Source organism: Populus alba, chromosome 10 (genome assembly GCF_005239225.2).
Source record: "Populus alba chromosome 10, ASM523922v2, whole genome shotgun sequence".
Classification (NCBI taxonomy): Eukaryota; Viridiplantae; Streptophyta; class Magnoliopsida; order Malpighiales; family Salicaceae; genus Populus; species Populus alba.
In genome coordinates this window covers 2,167,414-2,188,670 of record NC_133293.1, presented here as the reverse complement: position 1 = coordinate 2,188,670, position 21,257 = coordinate 2,167,414, and the positions used below count along the sequence as shown (strand labels likewise).

General features: G+C 38.0%; 2 protein-coding genes across 3 annotated transcripts; both read left to right on the top strand.

Moving 5' to 3' along the window:
• The first annotated feature begins 663 nt into the window (after window positions 1-663).
• LOC118037069 (G-type lectin S-receptor-like serine/threonine-protein kinase At4g27290) lies at window positions 664-4,825 on the top strand. 2 transcript variants are annotated; one of them, XM_035042954.2, is made up of 7 exons: window positions 664-2,001; window positions 2,427-2,567; window positions 2,813-2,970; window positions 3,209-3,419; window positions 3,653-3,890; window positions 3,968-4,118; window positions 4,247-4,825. In XM_035042954.2, exons 1-7 carry the CDS (start codon window positions 735-737, stop codon window positions 4,550-4,552), a joined length of 2,472 nt encoding a protein of 823 aa, XP_034898845.1. In that variant the 5' UTR covers window positions 664-734; the 3' UTR covers window positions 4,553-4,825. The 2 variants fall into 2 exon arrangements, with proteins under 2 accessions (XP_034898845.1, XP_034898846.1); XM_035042955.2 differs by having other exon boundaries at window positions 666-2,001; window positions 2,825-2,970.
• A 9,608-nt stretch (window positions 4,826-14,433) lies between these two features.
• On the top strand, window positions 14,434-20,251 carry LOC140955990 (uncharacterized). The gene is made up of 5 exons (XM_073411679.1): window positions 14,434-16,050; window positions 16,206-16,337; window positions 16,740-17,033; window positions 17,125-17,479; window positions 17,538-20,251. Exons 1-5 carry the CDS (start codon window positions 14,434-14,436, stop codon window positions 20,249-20,251), a joined length of 5,112 nt encoding a protein of 1,703 aa, XP_073267780.1.
• Window positions 20,252-21,257: the final 1,006 nt, after the last annotated feature.

Sequence of the window (21,257 nt, the reverse complement as noted above, 5' to 3'; positions counted from 1 at the left end):
TAAATTATAATTTTTTTCATGCAATCCAATGAAATCACAACTAGACATTTTTTTTAAAAAAAAGAGTGGTTAGTTACTATGAACTTCCTTTTTTATTTTTATTTTATGATTCTAAATTTACATGTATTTATAACAAAGACAAAAAAAAATTATTATAGTATTAAAATTATCAACTTGATAATTCAAAAATAAAAGCCACAAGGACTATATTTACTGCATGCTGACAGACCCACAAAGTTTCTCTCATTGTGTGGGCTTCTCTTGGGGGCTAAAGCACCGAGGATAGTCTGGTGGTATGCCACTTTACATTATTACATGTACAAGTTATTCAGTCTTCGCTTGAAGTCTCCAGCACCGACTGCTCTTGGCCTCTTTCACTTGACAAGGAATAAGCTTCGCTCCACTATCCATGATTGGATATGAGTTCTCTGTAGCAGAAGATTGGTATTCCAACGAACTCAAGCAATGGAGAAGAGATCTTAAGCTTGTAGGGTCGTAATTCAGAGTCCACTAGCCTCAATTTTCAAAGTAAACGATTCCTTGAGCTTTATGTTTTAAGTCTTAAAGTAGTGTCAACCATTTTTGGAGCACAATTGTCACTTCAGAGCAATGATTTCCAGAGTCTTGCGTTCTCTGTAGACTAATTGTGATGTTAAATAGGCAATTCCTTGAGACGAATATTTTCACATCTAGCAAGGCCAGCCATTTTTTAATATAAAAAATTGAGAGAACCAATGGATTACATCCCCATGCTTGTTTTCTGCTTCATTTCATTTCTGATTGTAAGAACAGCCACACCTACTGACACCATAAACACAGCTCAGTTCATTAGAGATGGAGACACTATAGTTTCAGCTGGTGGGACCTATGAATTAGGATTTTTTACCCCCGAGAAATCCAGAAACCGATACTTGGGGATATGGTATGGCAAAATATCTGTCCAGACAGCAGTTTGGGTTGCCAACAGAGAAACTCCACTTAACGATTCGTCAGGAGTTGTAAGGCTTACCAACAAAGGACTTCTTGTCCTTCTCAATCGTAGTGGAAGCATCATCTGGTCTTCCAACACATCAGCACCTGCTAGGAATCCAGTTGCACAGCTATTGGATTCAGGAAACCTTGTTGTGAAAGAGGAGGGTGATAATAACATGGAGAACTCCTTGTGGCAGAGTTTTGATTATCCAGGTAACACACTAATACCGGGCTCGAAGCTAGGACGGAATAGAATAACTGGCATGGACTGGCACTTGACATCATGGAAGTCATCAGATGATCCTTCCATAGGTAATATTTCAATAACCCTTATTCCTGGTGGATATCCCGAGTATGCAGCGGTGGAAGATTCAAATGTGAAGTATCGAGCTGGGCCATGGAATGGTCTGGGGTTCAGTGGATTGCCTCGTTTAAAACCAAATCCGATATACACATTTGAATTTGTTTTTAATGACAAGGAGATATTTTACAGAGAAACTCTTGTCAATAACTCAACGCATTGGAGAGCCGTCGCAACTCAGAATGGTGATCTCCAGCTCCTTTTGTGGATGGAGCAAACCCAAAGCTGGTTTCTTTACGCAACAGTAAATACAGATAATTGTGAGCGTTATAACCTCTGTGGTCCAAATGGTATCTGTAGCATTGACCACTCTCCAGTTTGCGATTGCTTGAATGGATTTGTACCAAAAGTTCCAAGAGACTGGAAGAAGACAGATTGGTTAAGTGGTTGCGTTAGAAAGACTGCACTAAATTGTTCCAGAGATGGGTTTCGGAAGCTCAGAGGTTTGAAGATGCCGGAGACAAGAAAATCATGGTTCAACAGGAGTATGAACCTGGAGGAGTGCAAGAACACATGCTTGAAGAACTGCAGCTGTACTGCGTATGCAAACTTGGACATTAAGGATGGAGGAAGCGGTTGCTTGCTTTGGTTCAATGATTTGATTGATATGAGAACTTTCCTTCAAAACGAGCAAGACATTTTTATACGGATGGCTGCATCAGAACTAGGTATGAATTTATCCTCAGATTAGAGAAGTCGTTTTCTTAATTATTATTAAAATTCGAAATATATTCAGATAGAAAACTAGCAAGCTATTGGAAAAAGGATACAACGTTTAAAAATCTTAAAACCAAGCTATATAGTCTCTGATCGTATCCAAGCCTTTCCTAGCAAGGCTATCAGCGACAGAGTTTCCTTCTGTTTCTCTGAGCGTATCCAAACCAAGCTATTAATTTTCCCTTATACACAACTAGATTAGTCATGACTTGGCATGTCACTTGGTGATGGATTGGTTTTCTCCTACCCAAAATGATACTGTTTTATAATGAATGAGTAGAAATCTGAAATTGAATGATAATAACTAACCAAACAAATACAAAAGGCATTTGGCATTTCCTCTTTTTAACACCATTTTTTCTGTACCATGTTGCAGATAACGGTGACTCTGCAAAGGTTAATACCAAATCCAAAGTGAAGAAAAGGATCATAGTAAGCTCAGTGTTGTCTACTGGGATTCTGTTCGTTGGCCTATGCTTGGTCTTGTATGTTTGGAAAAAGAAGCAGCAGAAAAACAGTACGTATTCACGCCATCAAAATCTAAGTATTCCTATTGCACCAGTTCTGGATCATTAGATAACATGATTGGGTTTTTTTAAAAAAATAAAATATAAATTTGATTTTCAGTAATGTAAGGTATGACTGTAAGTTGTTCAAAGCCCCGTTGTGTTTGATGCTATAAAAATATTGAGTTTAGCAGCAAATAGAGATCCTTTGTCTTTCTTTCTATTTTTTAAACAAGCATAACAGTTATGCTGACAGGAAAAATGACAGGTGATTTGCAGAGAACATCAAATAACAAGGACTTGAAGGAAGAACTGGAGTTACCCTTCTTTAACATGGATGAGTTGGCTTGCGCAACAAATAACTTTTCTGTATCCAATAAACTAGGACAAGGGGGTTTCGGACCTGTTTATAAGGTAATAATTATCCATAAACAGTCGTGCAATATAGCTTCTGAGTTTTCATGGTACAAACTCCAGGCACCAATGGAGTTCTGTGGTATTGAAATTGTTCCACTACGGAACCAACCTTTTTTTAGCATAAAAGGATGACTGATTGGAAAGAATTCCTGAACAGATACAAGCTGCATGAAATTCTCTAAGAATTCAGCAGACAACGTATGATTTGCTTATGATGCTGAGTAATTATTTACAGGGAACATTAACAGATGGACGAGAAATAGCTGTCAAGAGGCTCTCTAAGAATTCAAGACAAGGACTTGATGAGTTCAAAAATGAAGTCAAACATATCGTGAAACTTCAGCACCGGAATCTAGTGAGGCTTCTTGGATGCTGCATTGAAAGAGATGAAAATATATTGGTCTACGAGCTTTTGCCTAACAAAAGCTTGGACTTCTACATTTTTGGTATGAATCTCACAAAACTATTCAAAAAGCTAATCCAATGTTTCAAATTTAGCACTATTGAGCTTCCAAAATGGTTTTGACATCAATTGTTTAGCCATCTATTGAGCATCGTTCATATGCATATGTAATTGTAACTCAAAATTCACTGATCGTAACTTATCATCTCCTTTTTTCTTGTTCCTTCACCAACATTTATGAATCTGATAAGAGATGTAATGGATTGACTTGGGCAGATGAGACTCGAAGCTTGCTACTAGATTGGCCTAAGCGATACAACATCATCAACGGGATTGCTCGAGGACTCCTTTATCTTCACCAAGATTCGAGACTACGAATAATCCACAGAGATCTAAAAACCAGCAATATTTTGTTGGATCACGAAATGAATCCAAAAATCTCAGACTTTGGCCTGGCTAGAAGTTTTGGAGAAAATGAAACTGAAGCCAATACTAATAAAGTGGCTGGAACGTAGTAAGTGTCATTTCTATCATACGCATTTTATCTTCGTAGTCTGCAAATGAAACTTAAAATTCTATGAATACATGCAGTGGTTACATATCTCCAGAGTACGCAAATTATGGGCTCTACTCGCTAAAATCAGACGTCTTCAGCTTTGGAGTATTGGTGCTAGAGATAGTGAGTGGCTATAAGAACAGAGGATTCCATCATCCAGATCACCACCTCAACCTTATTGGGCATGTAGGTGTCACAGATTATCTTTAACTTCAATATATTCCAGTTACCAAATGCCCGCGCATGTTTAATGAAACCTGAGCACCTTAAATCTTCAATGTGTTATTTATTGACAACATGGTTTTGTTTATCAGGCTTGGAGACTGTTCAAACAAGGCAGGCCTCTGGAACTAGCTGCGGGATCAAAAGTTGAAACACCCTTTTTGTCTGAAGTGCTACGTTCAATTCACGTAGGGCTATTGTGTGTGCAGGAAAATCCAGAAGATAGACCAAACATGTCATATGTGGTTTTGATGTTGGGTAATGAAGATGAATTGCCTCAGCCTAAACAACCAGGATTTTTCACTGAAAGGGATCTTGTTGAAGCAAGCAATTCATCAAGCCAGAGCAAACCACCTTCGGCAAACGTATGCTCAGTTTCAGTGTTAGAGGCAAGATAGATTACTTGTATTTTTATTCTTATGAAAACTTGTCTGCTTGTTTCGCGTGGTCATGATGTTTGTGATCGTGTGCTCATAAAAACTCTGCTGAATGTTTTCCATGGCAAGGTTAATTTCCAGGAAATTATTAACATTTTTCAGCAAAATAAAAAAAGGAAAGTTGAGAGGAGAGGGACTTAAGTAAACTAGGCTCTCGGCTCGGCTCAGTTGAGGCCTGGACTTGGATGTATTGTAAAATAATTTTTTGCATTACAAAATATTATTTTATCCCAACTTAGATTTGTGCTTGAGTCTAGTCCTTAAAGAATTACTAGTCTGGTCCATGAATGGTAAAACTGATTAGTTTTCTTCCAGAAGAATTTTTGTAGAACAGTTTTTTCAACTTAAAAAACATCTAATTTAAAGCTACAAATGTTTTGGTTTAATTCAAATTTTATGGAGGGTAAACAAAGTTGATAATGAGAGAATTCTATCAGCTTTTGGTTTCTAAAATTGTTTATAAAAAGGATTGAAGAAGAGTGTTTTCAGGTTGGTTTTTATACACTATTTAATATATTTATTTACAAAATTTGACATTCTTCTTCACGTATGTTTCCATCTTAAATCTTCTGATTTTTTAAGCTTTATTCATTTTTGTTTTTGTCATAATCTAGAGCTTAGTTTCAATTATTGTAGAAAGACATTGAGGATAATTCATTTATATCTACTGGACCTTGATTACAAGTGCACCTAAACAAGATAGTGTTGTTGAAATCTTGTGAGGTTTATTCAAGTGAGTTTTTATTTGCACAAAGTGAAAACCAATAAAGCCTTAAAGATAAATAATTTTAACTTTAGCAACAACAAGATAATGAGATTGGTTATATTCTAAAATCTTCAACAAGTAATTACTTTAAATTGGTTTTGTTTAAATATATATTTTTATAAAAATTTAGTATATATGCTAGGATTGTATTTCTATATCTTATGCAAGTCTATATATTTACTTAATATGCATGCTATCTTTTTTTTATTGCAAGGTTATCATGTTCTTGTTGGGTTCTAAAATCCATACTCACAGCGAAATCAATAAATTTAATGTAATATTTGGGAGTCCGTAGGATTTTATTAGATAGATCTAGAGTTATATTATTTGCATTTGAGTTATGTGACCAAGTGCTCACGAGTAGGAAAAGAGCTAGGAGGAGGTTAATGGGGGCCTAGGCCCCTGCAAAAGTTTTAAAATTTTATAACCAGACTAAACTCTTTTTTTTTTTAAAAAGAAAAACATTGTTGTTTTCCATTAAAGATATAAATCCCTAGTTAATAATAATTTAGATTGCAGCATCTCTCTTTGTGAGTGTGTGAGGATGAGTTTTCTCTCTTTTACTTTAGTTTTTTTAACAAACTGAATCGACTTATTAAAAAAACAATTGTTTTCATGTTGTCATCATATATTTTTTATTCATGAATTGCTATTCATTGGGTGAGATATCAAATTTCAATTGTGTTGGTATCTAAGTTCAAAGTTATCTGTGTATCATATTTTCAAACCTGATTTCTTAGCTTTTTTATAGTTATATTTATTGTTATCTATTTTTGGGTTCCCACACAAAAAATAAGAAAATACAAAAAATGAAATATATTCAGAAAAAATCAAAAAAATAATGGAAGCAAGAAAAGGATGCTGGAATGCCGAGGAAATGTCAGAATTGGTTGAGAAGGTTTAGAAATACAAGAATTGAAATTTGGCGTTATATTTTTTACTAATGAGAGCCTTGTTGACAAAGAACATTCAAGTTGAGGAAGAAAAGTTCAAAATCAAATGTTTATAGAGTCAATTAAATATTATCTAAGGTTTAATTGAATTTATGGAGGGTTGGATTGTATGAAAAATTGATTTTTTTAAGTCAATTTAGGCTTTTATTGGAAGAAATTAAAGTTCTAGGGTCCAATTATAATTTTTAAAAGTTGATTCGATCAAATCAGGGTTTAATTGCATAATTATTGAAGTTTGATGGCCAATTAGGGACTTGATTGAAACAATCCGAAACCAAGAACCAAACCGGAAAAGGCACTAAAATCAAGGGATCCAATTACAATTTACCTGGGGGCTTAATTACAAAATTGCAAAAACATCCAAGGACCAAATCAGAAATATGCATGTTGAATTAGCAAACGGCGTCGCTTCCTTGACAACTGTTGATCACCTTCTTCATCCGCAACGGCTTCAATAGTGAATGAGCGCTATCAATGGAGCCATTTCAGCAACAAAAACAGCAGAGTGCTTCAGTTATAGGGAATGTTTCACGGCTACTATTCAGACATGCCGTTACCAAGTTAGATGTTGCACTGCAGGCCATTCTTTGGCTTATAAAAGCCAGAGAAAGACGATGAAAAAAGGGAGGAAAAAGGTGATAAAAACATAGAGAAGACAGAGGGGGAAAAAAGAGGGAGAAAACGAGGAAGAGTGGAATAGAAAGAGAGAAAAACATAAACATAGAGAGGAAAGACAGCATAAAAAAACGCAGAGAAAAGGAACGAGAGAGGAGAGAAGAGAAAAGGAGAGGAGAGGATGGGACAGAAAGGGAGAGAGGAAAGAACACAGGGGAAAGGAGAGGAGGAGGACGCAGACACACTAGAAAAAAAAAAAAAGAACAGGGAGAATAAAGAAAGGAAACAGAGGGATGTGCACTGGGTAGCACAGGGAGAAGGAAGCATAGAAGAGGGACTGTTGAACCTCTTTCAAAACCGCAGGATCCGTGATCAAGCTCAGACAAATTGGAAAAAAAAAAAAACATGAATACCAATAGCAAGGAAAAACAGACAGAGAGGAAGAACCAGAGGAAAAGCAAACTGAAGAAACAGAGTTTTCTTATTTATCAAAAATTGATCTTACAATCTCTTTATACATAAGAAATATAAACGTAAACTTATCAGTTACAACAATTAATAATAGCATAACAGTTGTAAGCATTATATGCTGGCATTCATTGGTTTTAAACCATCCGTTACTAACCATAATTACAATAACTGCCTAACATTCCCCCGTAAACTAGACACCGGATAGGTGACAAGTTTGGAAACATGACGTTCAAAACGGTCAACTGGTAAGCCTTTTGTGAAGACATCTGCAAGTTGAAGTTGAGAAGGGATGAACTGAACTTTGTGACTGCCAGAGGCAACCCGTTCACGAACAAAATGATAATCAATAGCAATGTGTTTTGTACGAGCATGGAAGATAGGATTAGCGGCTAAGTATGTGGCAGACAGGTTGTTGCAATTAAGCAAAACCGGACGGGTAAGTGGACAACGAAGTTCAGTTAAGAGACCTTGAATCCACAGAGTATCGGCATAGGCATAGGCAAAGGCAAAGGCGCGATATTCTGCTTCGGTACTGGAACGAGAAACTGTGGGCTGCTTCTTGGCACTCCAAGAAATGAGGTTGGGTCCCAAGAATATACAATACCCAGTTGTGGACCTGCGAGTGTCAGGACATCTAGCCTAGTCTGCATCAGAATAGGCTACTAAGAAAGAACAGTCAGAAAACCTGCAAACGGGAAGGCCAACTCCAAGACTGCCTTTTAGATAACATAAAATCCGTTTGACAGCTTCAAAATGAACATCACTTGGTGATCCTATAAATTGAGAGACATGTTGAACAACATAGGAGATATCTGGACCAGTCATGGTGAGATATTGTAAGGCGCCAACCATCCGTCGATAAGGAGTAGGATCCGTAAGGAGAGTACCATGGGTCCGAGAAAGGGTGCCTTTGAAAGTAAGGGTGTAGAAACAGGTTTGCAGTCTAAGAGATTGCTACGTTTGAGAAGATCAACGGTGTACTGGTTTTGAGTAAGATGGATGGAAGTAGGGTGATAATGGACCTCCACACCAAGAAAATAATGCAAACGCCCCAAATCTTTTATGTCAAACTCAACACCCAATGTGCGGAGAAAGGCAAGAAGATGAGAAGAATTACTACCAGTGAGAATGATGTCATCGACATATAGTAACAAGATCATAACAGAAAGGTGATCATGATAAATAAACATAGAATTGTCAGCCTTGCTTTGAGTAAAGCCAACACGAAGTAGGAAAGAACTAAAACGCTGAAACCATGCCCGGGGGGCCTGCTTAAGGCCATAAATAGCCTTGTGAAGTTTACACACATGATTGGGCCAATGAGGATCAGCAAAGCCAGGTGGTTGCCACATATATACATCTTCGGATAGAGAGCCATGCAAGAATGCATTTTTGACATCTAGTTGCCGAAGAGGCCATCCAAAAGAAATAGCCAGACAGAGAACAGTGTGAATGGTTGTGGGCTTAACCACAGGACTGAAAGTATCAAAATAGTCAACACCAGATTGTTGATGGAAGCCTTTGGCAACAAGACGTGCCTTATATCATTCAATTGTTCCATCAGATCGTCGCTTTATTCGGAAGACCCATTTGCAACCAACCGTGTTGAGTGAAGGAGATGACGGCACCAAGGACCAGGTGCCCTGCTGAAGAAGAGCATGATACTCATCTAACATGGCTTGTTTCCATTCGGGATGACAAGAGGCTTGGGTGTAACATATGGGTTCAATGTCTGTGTTGACTAAAGCAGAGAAATCATAAGGAACGGGGTATCGAGTAGAAAAATTGGCATGATATTTGGGATTGGGCTTAACAATTCCAGATTTAGACCGCGTATGCACAAGACTGACACAGTCACTTGGCGGTAGAGGTTCGATGACAGGTGTTGAAGAAGAGATAGATAAGTCTGATGGTGTTGGAGCACGTGGGTCTGAGGAAGGGGATGATACAGCCGATTGTGGAGAATTTATGGGGGCTAGTTATGAAGAGCTAGGTTCAACGGGAAAAGATGGAGAGGAAATTGACCTAGAGGTGGACTAGGCTGATGTTTGGGAATTGTCAGTAGTAATGGACTGAGCTGGTGGATTAGGAAGAAAGCCCACAGGGACTACAACAAGATCTGAGATTTGAACATGCTTAGAAACAATAGCATAATAGAGTTGGTCTTCATGAAAAATGACATGGCGAGAAACATAGAGCTGACCTGTAGGAGGATGGAGGTAGCGGTAACCATGATGAAGATCATTGTAGCCAACAAAAACACACTGTAGAGAACGAGGTTTTAATTTGTTAGTTACATAATCTCCAAGATATGGGTAACAAATACATCCAAAAACACGAAGGAATGTGTAATCCGGGGAAACGCCAAATAATAACTTATAGGGGGAGGTTCTTTGAAGAATAGGGGTTGGAAGTCGATTAATCAAAGAAACTGCCATACAAAATGCTTCGACCCATAGATTATGAGGCATGTGAGCAGTGTGTAAGAGGGTGCGACCCATATCAGCAATATGGCGATGTTTTCGCTCTGCTAACCCATTCTGTTGGGGTGTATGAGGACAAGAAAAACGATGCACAATGCCATTAGTAGCACAAAACTGTTTAAATTGTAGGTTATCATATTCCTTCCCCCCATCACTTTGAAATTGTTTGACAGACAAAGAGAATTGAGTTTTAACATACATAGCAAAAGTAGAAAAATGACCAAAAACTTCAGATTTAAGACGCATAGGGAAAATCCATGAATAACGAGTGTAATCATCCGTAAACAAGACATAATAGCGATATCCAGAAACAGAAACAACAGGAGACATCCACACATCTGAATGGATTAAAGCAAATGGCTCAGTAGAACAATGGTCATGAGATGAAAAGGGAAGTTTGATTGATTTAGCTAACGCACAATGGCTACAGGGAGAATTTGATAAATGAGAAAAAGAACCTAATAAGGAGCGAGAGACAAGTGTGTGAAGAACTTTATTAGAGGGATGACCAAGACGACGATGCCATAAAGAGGATGATGCAAGGCTAGAAGAAAAAGCTTGCTTGGAGCTGGACGATAACGCTGGAAAGATAGGATAAAGACCATTTTTACATAGGCCCTAAAAGAGAACATCACCACGCTGTAAGTCACAAATTTGATATCCCCAATGAAAGAAAGTAATACTAACATTAAAATCATGAGTAAATTGAGCGACAGATAAAAGATTTTTACAAAGAGAAGGGACATGAAGAACATCAGAAAGGGGGAAGACAAAAGGACCAGAAGAAAAGGAAAGGTTACCAGAATGAGTGATGGGGAGAGTGTCACCATTACCAACAACAACCTGATTAGAAGCTGCATATAGAGTGCCAGAGTGAAATTTTTGCGCATCACAGGTCATGTGATTTGTGGCACCAGAGTCCAAATACCAGTTAGGGTCTGAAGAGGACATAACATGCATACCAGCAAAAGCACGAAGATAAGAGCACTTAGCTCGAACATGACCAAATTGTTGGCAATTCCAGCATTGAATTGACTGGCGAGAGGGTGGAGGACCCAAAAGACCTTGAGAGAATGAGGAAAGGCGTGGAGCACAGTGGGAAGGCTGGCCTGGGCTAGAGGAAAGGTGAACTTGAGATGAACCACCAAAGGGACGAGAGGGTTGGTCACGCAAAAGCGGGTGACGGGGTCCACGGTTGAAGCGGGCAGCAACAAAAGCAGCAGGGGAAGCCACAGGAGTCATCTAAGTTGCTAAGGCCTGTTGCCCTTCAAAAGCAAGAAGACGAGTTTGTAGGTCTGAGAAGGAAGGAAGTGGTGGGAAGTTTAAAATTGCCATCACAATCATTTGATAGTCAAGACCCAAACCGCGAAGCATATAAGTAACCAGATCAGAGTTGGATACAGGTTCCTGGATCGTAGTGAGTTCATCAGCCAAACTCTTGGCATGAGCAAGGTATTCAGAGATGGATTTGGAACCTTTGGTAATAGAGAAGAGGCAAAATTTGAGCTGGGCAGAATTGGCAAGGGATTGCTGTGAGAAATTTTGTTTGAGACAATCCCAAATGTCCTTCAAGGTGGAGAACCCAATAACTTGTGAAAGAACACTTTCAGACAGTGTAGCACGAAGAATACTAATCAAGCTTTGGTCAGTTTGAAACCAAGAGACATAGTTAGGATTGGCCAAAGACGAAGTAGAGGACTCAGACTTATCAGAAGGAGAAAGGGTAGGGGAGGGACAAGGATGAGAGCCGTTAATAAAACGTCAAAGATTCTGGCCTAGTAAGAAAGGTTTTACCTGGCTTTCCCATACAAGATAATTTGTATCAGATAGTTTGACAGAGACAAGATGGGAGATGTTGGGAACACTACTTGAAGCCATCGGGAAGAAAAGTTCTGGCTCTGATACCATGAAGAAACAGAGTTTTCTTATTTATCAAAAACTGATCTTACAATCTCTTTATACATAAGAAATATAAATGTAAACTTATTAGTTACAACAATTAATAATAGCATAACAGCTGTAAGCATTATATGCTAGCATTCATTGGTTTTAAACCATCCGTTACTAACCATAATTACGATAACTGCCTAACACAAACAAAACAAGGAAGATATAAAGCCAAAACATATTGTTGTCTTCGTTTCGCTTCCAGGTAACTCCAACTTTGGCAAAATAATGCACAAAACACTGTGCACTTGGAATTTAATTACAAGGTGGCTGTAGCAAGCGTGCGTGACTTATTCACGCACTCTGGCTTAGGTCAGCTGGGTCTAGCCCAGCCACATTGGCCGAGCTCGGCCTAGTAAAAAAAAAATTTCTTTAAAAAAATTATTTCAAAAAATTTGTAATTTTCTGCAAATATTTTACCGTATTTTGATCAATATTGGTTTGTATTTTTATAATGTAAAGATATAAATCTGGTATTGAAATATTTGATTTTTGTCAAAACATAAAAAAATATATTTTATTTTCATGAATACGGCCAAGTCTCTCTAATATATATATATATATATATATATATATATATATATATAAAAATCATATTGTATCTTCATAAAAAAATATATATATATATATATTAGCATGCATTTTGGCTTTAATAACCAGTTTATTAAACGAGAACTAGGCCAATATTTCAAAATTCAAAAAAAAATTATTTTGTTTTTTTCTTTTAAATATCTAGGGTTATGATCTTGTATGTAAGACGTATTCTGGATATTAAAATTCTTTTGTTGACGTTAGAATAGTTAGGTTTTACCTGATAAGATAAGGATCTCTTTACCTTAGATAACTTTTCTTAAACCATAGACGGATCAATAACTAGAAAACACAAAAAGACTTTAAATTTTATCAGACAATAAACAATGCAGTCTACCTTAGGTATGTCGTATTTGGGGTGCTAAGAGAACCAGAGGATGAACTGAAAGACCAAAAAGGAATAGGGAAAACCCACGGACAGGGGAACAAAAAAAAAACACGCAGGAGAGAGAGATAGAGAGAGCGAGAGAAAGAGGAAGTGAAAGGCGAGATTGAGCAAAGAAAACCAGTCGGGTTACTGGTTTCACTGGTCTGAAACCAGTAACAGTACTGGGCCGGTCTAATTAGTCTAATTCATTTTAAAAAAAAAATTCAGAAAACAACTGAGATTGAGTTGTGCTGGGCCAGGCCCAGCCTGCCCAATCTATTTAGGGCCAAGATTGTGTTTCATAAAACACACCTGGTTTTTTTACTCATTTATTTTCACACTTTTTTATTTTGATATCTAGCTAAAAAAAAACTTTTTGAATATCAAAAAATTCTTAAACAATTTGTTGATTTTTTTGAATTTATTTCTAAGTACCTCTTGTATTTTTAGGTATTTCACTATATAATCAATATGTGAATTTTTATTGTGAAATGCAAATCCAGTGTACGATATATATTTTTTCTTTAAAAAGATAAAAACAATATATGGATGCATTGATTTAAATTTATTTTATTGGTTTCTTCATTGAGGTTAGATTCAAGAATACCATTTTTTTTTTGCTACGTAATATTTAATAACACTAGAGTTAGAAGTATCCGCAATTTAATATTTATTACCACTAAAGTCATGAATATTACAGGTATACCATCAAAGATAAAACACAACAAACTCTTATAAATTTAAAACAAAACCAAGAATGCATTCTGTCTTAGGAAGGATGCTTAAAAGGTGATAATGTTTTTTATTTTGAGTAACCATAATACTATGTTACCATGTTTTTATTGGGTCCTGAAATCCATACATACAACTAAAATGATAAATTTAAGGTAATATTTGGGAGTCCCTGAGATTTTATTAGATAGATCTAGAGTTGTATTGTTTGTATGTGAGTTATGTCACCAAGTGCTCACAAGTAGGGGCGAAGCTAGGAGGAGGTTATTGGGGGCCTAGGCCCCTGCAAAATTCTTAACATTTTATAACTAGACCAAACTCTTTTTTTTAAAAAAAAAATGGTGTTGTTTTCCATTAAAAATATAAATCCCTAATTAATAATAATTTTGATTGCCTCATCTTTCTTTGTGAGTGTGGAAGGATGAGTTTTCTCTCTCACTTTAATTCTCTAAAAAAATTAATCGATTTATCAAAGAATAACTGTCTTCATAGTGTTATTTTATACTTTTTATTTGTGAATTGTTATTCATTAGGTGGTGATATCAGATTTCAATAATATTGGTGTGTAGGTTCAAGGTTATCTCTATATTAAACTTTCAAACCTGAATATTTGTCTTTTCAAGAATTGTATCGTTTCGATATGAGTTATGTGACCAACTTCTCACAAGCATAGGTTAACTGTTAATTTTTCTAAAAACATGCCTCTCTACCTGGAAGTTTTCGTGCACCGTTGCGATTATGCAAAAGTCATGCGGCCACCTTTTTCTCTCTTTCAACAGTGAATCTTTGTTCTAAGACTTTTATCAAACACATTGTGTGCAGTTTGTGTTCGAATGGAAGTCTCCTCCGAAGAAAAAGATCTACTGGTACGCTCGAACAAAAAGATCAAAACAAATAATATTCTCCAAGGCAGCGACATGGATACATCTGATTCTACGAATGTAGAGAATGATGCGAGGGGAACTTTCAGCTACAAAGAGTCTCTCATTGGATCGGCTTTTCGAGGACAATCAGATTTCTCTATTCCAGAGCAGGAAGATTTTGCGTCTGATGATGATGAGGAGGATGAAGAGGAGGAGGATTGCCCAGTTATTAGGCTCTCTATGGAGGAGAAAAAAAGAATCAGAGAACCATGGCGCCAAACCTTAATCATAAAGGTGTTGGGGCGTCGTGTCAGTTATACCTTCTTACTGAAGCGACTACAAATCATGTGGAAGATTCAAGGTGATATGAACTTGGTGGATCTCGGTAATGATTTCTTCCTAGCTAGATTTTCTAACAAAGAAGACCGGGAGTTTGCCATGTCTGGGGGACCTTGGATGGTGGCAGACCACTATCTTACAATGCGATCTTGGCACCCAAATTTCGACCCTAACGTGGCAACCATTGAAAAAGTAGCAGTGTGGATTAGGCTACCAGATTTGGCAATGGAGTATTATGATACCGCAGTGTTATGGAAGATTGGGAACCATATCGGAAAGACTTTGAAGGTGGACAGAACAACCTCTGTGGGCATGCGTGGAAACTATGCACGCATATGTGTGGAGGTAGATCTCACTAAACCATTGTTATCCAAATTCAAACTAAGACGTAGAATTCGACGCATTAGCTATGAAGGGTTGCACATGATTTGTTTTGGTTGTGGTCAATATGGACACAAACATGATATGTGCCCCTTTTCCATGAATAAGGAGGATCGTAACGATGAGCAGCAAGTCTCATCGAATAATGGGAAGGGAAGAGATCCAACAGTTCCAGCTGAGGATACAGTGGTCAGACCAGAGGTGGCGGAGAATTACGGACAGTGGATGGTGGCTCGTAGGGTGGGGCGAAAGTTTAGTATGAAAACAAATTCCAATCAACTCCGATTGCCCCAATCTTTGGAAAATCTCTCACAAGGTGGTAAGAGGAGTAGCCTACGAGAGAAACTTAAGGAAACAGCAATTGGGGGAGGATCACGCTTTAATGCGCTTAATGGTTTATATGTAGAATCCCACGATTTAGGGAGTCGGGAATTGCGGGCAGAGATCCCAGGACCAAGCAAGCCAACGGGTGACAACAGATTTTGTAAGGAAACTATAGACATGGTGAATTTTAAACATGAGGAGAGAATAAAGGCACAGGGTAAGTGGGTGCCTAACAGAAAGCATGAGGTTGGTGGTTCTAATATGCAGCAGACTAATCATGAGTTACAACCAGGCAGAAAGATTAATTCACAGAGGAATACCCAGTTGCCAGACCATGTTCATAACGAACGCACCCCTGTTCAAAAACAAATTATCTTGAGAAACCCAAATCAATCCGCCTCTAATATGAAGAAACTCCTTACTGCAAATGAAGAGATAGAGATTGTGGGTGTTCTTCGTGGAAAAGATTTGAATGTTGAGCCTTTCAAATCTCATTCCCCACGACCTCCAGATTGTGAGCCAGTGTTAGAGGTAACTTTGGGGGAGTCCACAAATATTGAGGTCAGCGAGGAACCAGAAGAGGATGAAGACACGAGAATGGCTGAAGACGAAGATGAGACAACTGAGGTATTGGTTCGTGGCCATATGGGCTGCACGTAATTTCTCTATTTTTATCCTAATTTATGATGAAGATTATGTTTTGGAATTGTAGGGGTGCGGGCAGTAATCGTTTTTGTTCCTTAGTGTTGAATTATAAGCGAATCCATAATTTTAATGTGTAGCTGTGGTTGAAACGAGAGTTAGTGGGTTTAATAGCCGATCGAGTGATTGGGAAATTGAATTTTGAAAACAGTGTTAGAGTTGAAGCAGTGGGAAGGTCGGGTGGCATCTGGTTATTATGGAATGGTTCTAAGGTTGATTTGAAAGTGTTAAAAACCGCCAGACACCTCATCCATGTGGTCTTTGATGAAAGGGGTCCATGTCCTTGGCTATGTAGCTTTGTATATGCCAACCCGAATGATCAATTAAAGAGAGCTTGTTTTGAGGATATCAAGGATTTAGCGAGCTCTATTTCATTACCGTGGATGATTGTAGGTGATTTTAATGAGGTTATGGGGGCGGCAGAAAAGAAAGGGGGTGCACCAATTGATATGAGGAGATGTTTGAGGTTTAATAAGTGGGTGCAAGAGTGTGGGTTTATTGATTTGGGTAGTTTGGGGCCAACATTTACCTGGAGAGGGGCAGAAAATAGAGGTTACGGTTGAGTATTTGAGAGGTTAGATAGAGGATTTAGTAATCAATCTTTCATAATCCAGTTCCCAGAGCTTAATATACGTGTACTGCCTAGGGTGAAATCAGATCATCACCCATTGTTAGCTGATTTTATGACCAAGTGTGACAATGGTCAGAAACTTGTTAGGCCCTTTCGTTTTGAAGTGGCTTGGACAACACATGATTCCTTTGCGGATCTGTTAAAGTCTGGATGGAGGTCTGGTTCAAACTTCATTACTGCCTTAGATAATCTAACTTTGAAGTTGAAGGATTGGAATTGGGAAGTTTTTGGGAGTATTTTTCAGCGTAAGAAGAGAGTTCTGGCTAGGCTTGGAGTGGTTTCAAAAGCATTTGAATGGGGGACATAACAGTTTTTTAATTAATCTGGAGAAGACTTTGTTGAAGGAATACAATCGGATTTTACAACAGGAAGAAATTTTTTGGGCCCAAAAGTCTCGGTGTAATTGGATTAATTTTGGGGATAGAAACACATCTTACTTCCATACAAAAACTATTATTAGGAGACAGAGGAACAGGATTGGGTGTCTCAAAGATTCTAGTAACAATTGGGTGTGGGAAGAGGATCAACTCAAAAAGTTGGCAGTAGATTTTTATAAACACTTGTTCACGGGAGATGAGGTTTCAAATGATGATATTTCCTTTTTTTCGGCTTTCCCTGACTTGGAGAATAGTCACAGTTCTGGTCTTCTTGAAAAGGTTTCGGATGAGGAGATTCGCAAGGCTGTTTTTGATATGAAGCCTCTTAAAGCTCCCGGCCCTGATGGTTTCCAACCTTATTTCTTCCAGACTCAATGGAGTGTTGTGGGGGGTGATTTATGTAGGTTCATTAAGGAGGTTTTTTGCCAACAAACAGGAGGTTGCGGAGGTGAATTATTCATACCTGGTGCTCATTCCCAAAGTTCCGAAACCTGAATATATCCACCAATTCAGGCCAATAGGGTTATGTAATGTAATTTACAAAACCCTCACAAAAATTTTGGTGAACAGGTTAAAGCCACTTATGCAGAAGCTTGTTTCTATGAACCAAAGCAGCTTTGTTCCTGGTAGGCAGATTGTTGATAATATCGTTATAGCACAGGAAATTATTCACTCTATGCGGAATTTAAAAAGGAAAAAGGGGGTGATGGCTATTAAAGTGGATTTGGAAAAAGCCTATGATAGGCTCCGTTGGGATTTTATTAGAGACACTCTTACATTAACTGGAATTCCAAGCAGCACAGTGGATCTTATTATGAAGTGCATTGAAACTACATCTTTAAGCGTCTTGTGGAATGGGAGTCCTTCTGAAAAATTCCTCCCTACTAGAGGAATTCGTCAAGGGGATCCTTTATCTCCTTATATTTTTGTGTTGTGTATGGAGCGTTTGTCTCAATTGATTCATAGGGAAGTTAGCCTGGGTAATTGGAAACCATTTCAAATTGGTAGAGAAGGTCCAAAAATTTCCCATTTATGCTTTGCTGATGATATGCTTTTGTTTGCAGAAGCAAGTGAGGGGCAATTGGATAAAGTTCTTGAATGTCTTAATCTGTTTTGTTCTGCCTCTGGTCAACGAGTGAGTGTTGAAAAGACCAAGATGTTTTTCTCTAAAGGTGTTTCACGTTCTGTTGTTAGATCACTTAGTTACAGGAGTGGGTTTGCTGTTACTCAAGACTTGGGCAAATATCTGGGGGTCCCTCTTCTTCATCAACGCATTACCAAGCAAACATATGGTTATATTATAGAGAGCTTGCATCAGAAATTGGCGACATGGAAATGTAAACAGTTGTCTCTTGCTGGTAGAATCACTTTATGTAAGTCAATTCTGGCTACTGTTCCTTTATATCCTATGCAATCCAGTTTATTACCCAAGTCCATTTGCTTTGAAATTGAAAAAATATGCCGAGGATTTATTTGGGGGGACAGCATTGAGGCTAAACGAACTCATCTTGTTAACTGGAAAACTCTTTGTCAACCAAGAGATGAGGGAGGTCTGGGGCTGAGAGGAATGCACTCTATGAACCGAGCTTTTATAATGAAGCTGGGATGGGGTATCATTAACGACAATACTAGTCTATGGGCTTCAGTTTTCAGAAGTAAGTATATCAGATCTAGTGATACCATTCCTAAAGTTCAAGCTAAGCAGAAAGATTCTCCTCTTTGGAAAGCGATATGCAAGGAATGGTCTCATGTGATTAAAGGCATTTCTTGGGCTATTGGCAATGGAGAAAACGTCAAGTTCTGGGAGGATGAGTGGTTGGATGGCTTTGGTTCTCTTGCTAGATATGCGTCTCAGGATCTATCTGAGGAATTGCTCAACAAGTCAGTGGCAGAAATGGTTTCCAGCAACAATCAGTGGAGATGGGATGTTTTTGCACACCTCTTGCCAATGAATATTGTGATGACTCTAGCTAGCTATCCCCCTCCACATAGGGAGCCAAATGAGGACCAGCTCTTTTGGAACCTTTCCATGAATGGTGAGTTCACTATTAAATCAGCTTATTTCTCTCTTATCAACTCTTGTGATAATCGGACCCATTTGAAGCCTTTATGGCGACTTGTTTGGAGATGGAGAGGTCCTGAAAGAATTAGATCTTTCCTTTGGCTTGTTGTCCATAATAGAGCTATGACTAATGAGATTAGATATAAAAGACATATGAGTAGTTCCCCTAATTGTCATTGTGATAGCGGTGATATTGAGACCATTTTACATGTGTTAAGGGACTGCAGATGGGCTCGGGAAGTGTGGCTGAAAATCTTGAATCCTTGTGATACTGATGGTTTTTTTGCTGTGGATTTACATGTATGGTTGTTGTCTAACTTGTCAAGCATAGTTATTACAAAGGAAGGTTGGTGTTGGTCAATCTTGTTTGGTGTTACTGTGTGGTTCCTTTGGAAGTACAGGAATTGTCGCATTTTTAGGGAGACTCCAGAAGTGGCAGGGCATCCTTTAATGGCTATTTGGGGTTTGACAAAAGAGATAATGGGCGCTGGACACCATGAGGAGCTTAATACTTTGATTTCTAAGAAGATGAATGTTGTGGGATGGAAATACCCCCCTTCGAATTGGATGAAATTAAATGTAGATGGATGTAGTAAAGGCAACCCAGGTTTAGCAGCGGCGGGAGGATTAATTAGGGATTGCATGGGCTCTTGGATTAGAGGTTTTTCTATTAATACTGGGATTTGTACTTCAGTTCGTGCTGAGTTATGGGCGGTGATTACAGGGCTAGAGTTGGCTTGGTCTTTAGGCTTTCGCAAGATTATTTTGGAATCTGATTCATTGGTTGTGGTGGATCTGCTCTTGAAACAATCCGTGAAAGCTGATGCTAACTTTGCCTTGGTTAACAGAGCTCGTGAAGCTCTAAGTAGAGATTGGGAAGTCCAAGTGCAACATTCATACAGGGAGGCGAATGTTGCTGCTGATTGGCTTGCTAACTATGGGCTCTCCAGGAATCCCCTTTTTAAGGAGGATTCGACTATCAATGACCCTCCAGAGGGCTTGTATTGGTTTTTATACTATGACTTGATTAGAACGGTGTTCCCTCGTTTAATTTAATTTTGGGCTTTAGCCCCGATTTATAACAAAAAAAAACTGTTGATTTTTCTGTCGTTTTCATTTTGTATAGCTTATAAATTGCGTTTCTCAATTTTCTTTCTTAGCTCTGATCCGGACATTGCACCCTTTCTTTTCATATAATATGATTTATTAGCTCCATAGGTTTCAATCACTGAAGCCTTATTTTCTCTTATTTATCAACTTTTTCTCAACCCTTTTCACACAATCACATTAACTTTCTTTAGATTTATTGACTCAACTTTTCACTCAAAATATATTTTTTATTATCTTGGCATGTCTTGTCATTTCTAATTTTACTATTAAAATATTTATACTAATATACTTTCTTTTATATTTTGTAACGTGTTTAACTTTAAACTGCAATGCAATCTATTGTTTTTAACACTAATATATCAAAACAATATAAAAACAAAAAAAAAACAATTATTTTTTTTCAAAAATACTTTAAAATAAATAAATAATAAAAACAGCTATGAATGAATATACGGCGGATCAGTCTTCCCTTGAAGTCTCCAGCACCGACTGCTCTTGGCCTCTTTCACTTGACAAGGAATAAGCTTCGCTCCACTAGCCTTGATTGGTGGATGGAAGCAACGAGGATAGTCTGGTGGTATGCCACTTCCATGATTCGACTAGATTTTCAAGATTGGGTTGGTGTTCTCTGTACCAGAAGATTGGGTATTCCAACGAACTCAAGCAATGGAAAAGAGATCTTAATCTTATTGGGTCGTAATTCAGAGATCCACTAGCCTCAATTTTCAAAGTAAATGATTCCTTAAGCTTGCTGTTTTAAGTCTTAAAGTAGTGTCAACCATTTTTGGAATACAAGGGTCACTTCAGAGCCAATAATTTCCAAAGACTTGCGTTTACCTAGATCTCTGTAGCGTAGCATTGCTAGCTCTCCCGGCCCGTAGACTAATTGTGATGTTAAAATAGGCAATTCCTTGAGACGAATATTTTCACATTTCATAATAAACGAAGTGAG

What these genes read in the sequence shown, in the direction of transcription:
- LOC118037069 (XM_035042954.2), top strand. Translation starts at nt 735, where the DNA reads ATGGATTACATCCCCATGCTTGTTTTCTGCTTCATTTCATTTCTGATT. An exon ending in AAAGAAGCAGCAGAAAAACA is followed by an intron (nt 2,568 to 2,812) that starts GTACGTATTCAC and finishes TTATGCTGACAG; the next exon opens with GAAAAATGACAGGTGATTTG. An exon ending in AATAAAGTGGCTGGAACGTA is followed by an intron (nt 3,891 to 3,967) that starts GTAAGTGTCATT and finishes GAATACATGCAG; the next exon opens with TGGTTACATATCTCCAGAGT.
- LOC140955990 (XM_073411679.1), top strand. Translation starts at nt 14,434, where the DNA reads ATGGATACATCTGATTCTACGAATGTAGAGAATGATGCGAGGGGAACT. An exon ending in TTCTGGCTAGGCTTGGAGTG is followed by an intron (nt 17,034 to 17,124) that starts GTTTCAAAAGCA and finishes ATTTTACAACAG; the next exon opens with GAAGAAATTTTTTGGGCCCA. An exon ending in TAAAGCTCCCGGCCCTGATG is followed by an intron (nt 17,480 to 17,537) that starts GTTTCCAACCTT and finishes TGATTTATGTAG; the next exon opens with GTTCATTAAGGAGGTTTTTT.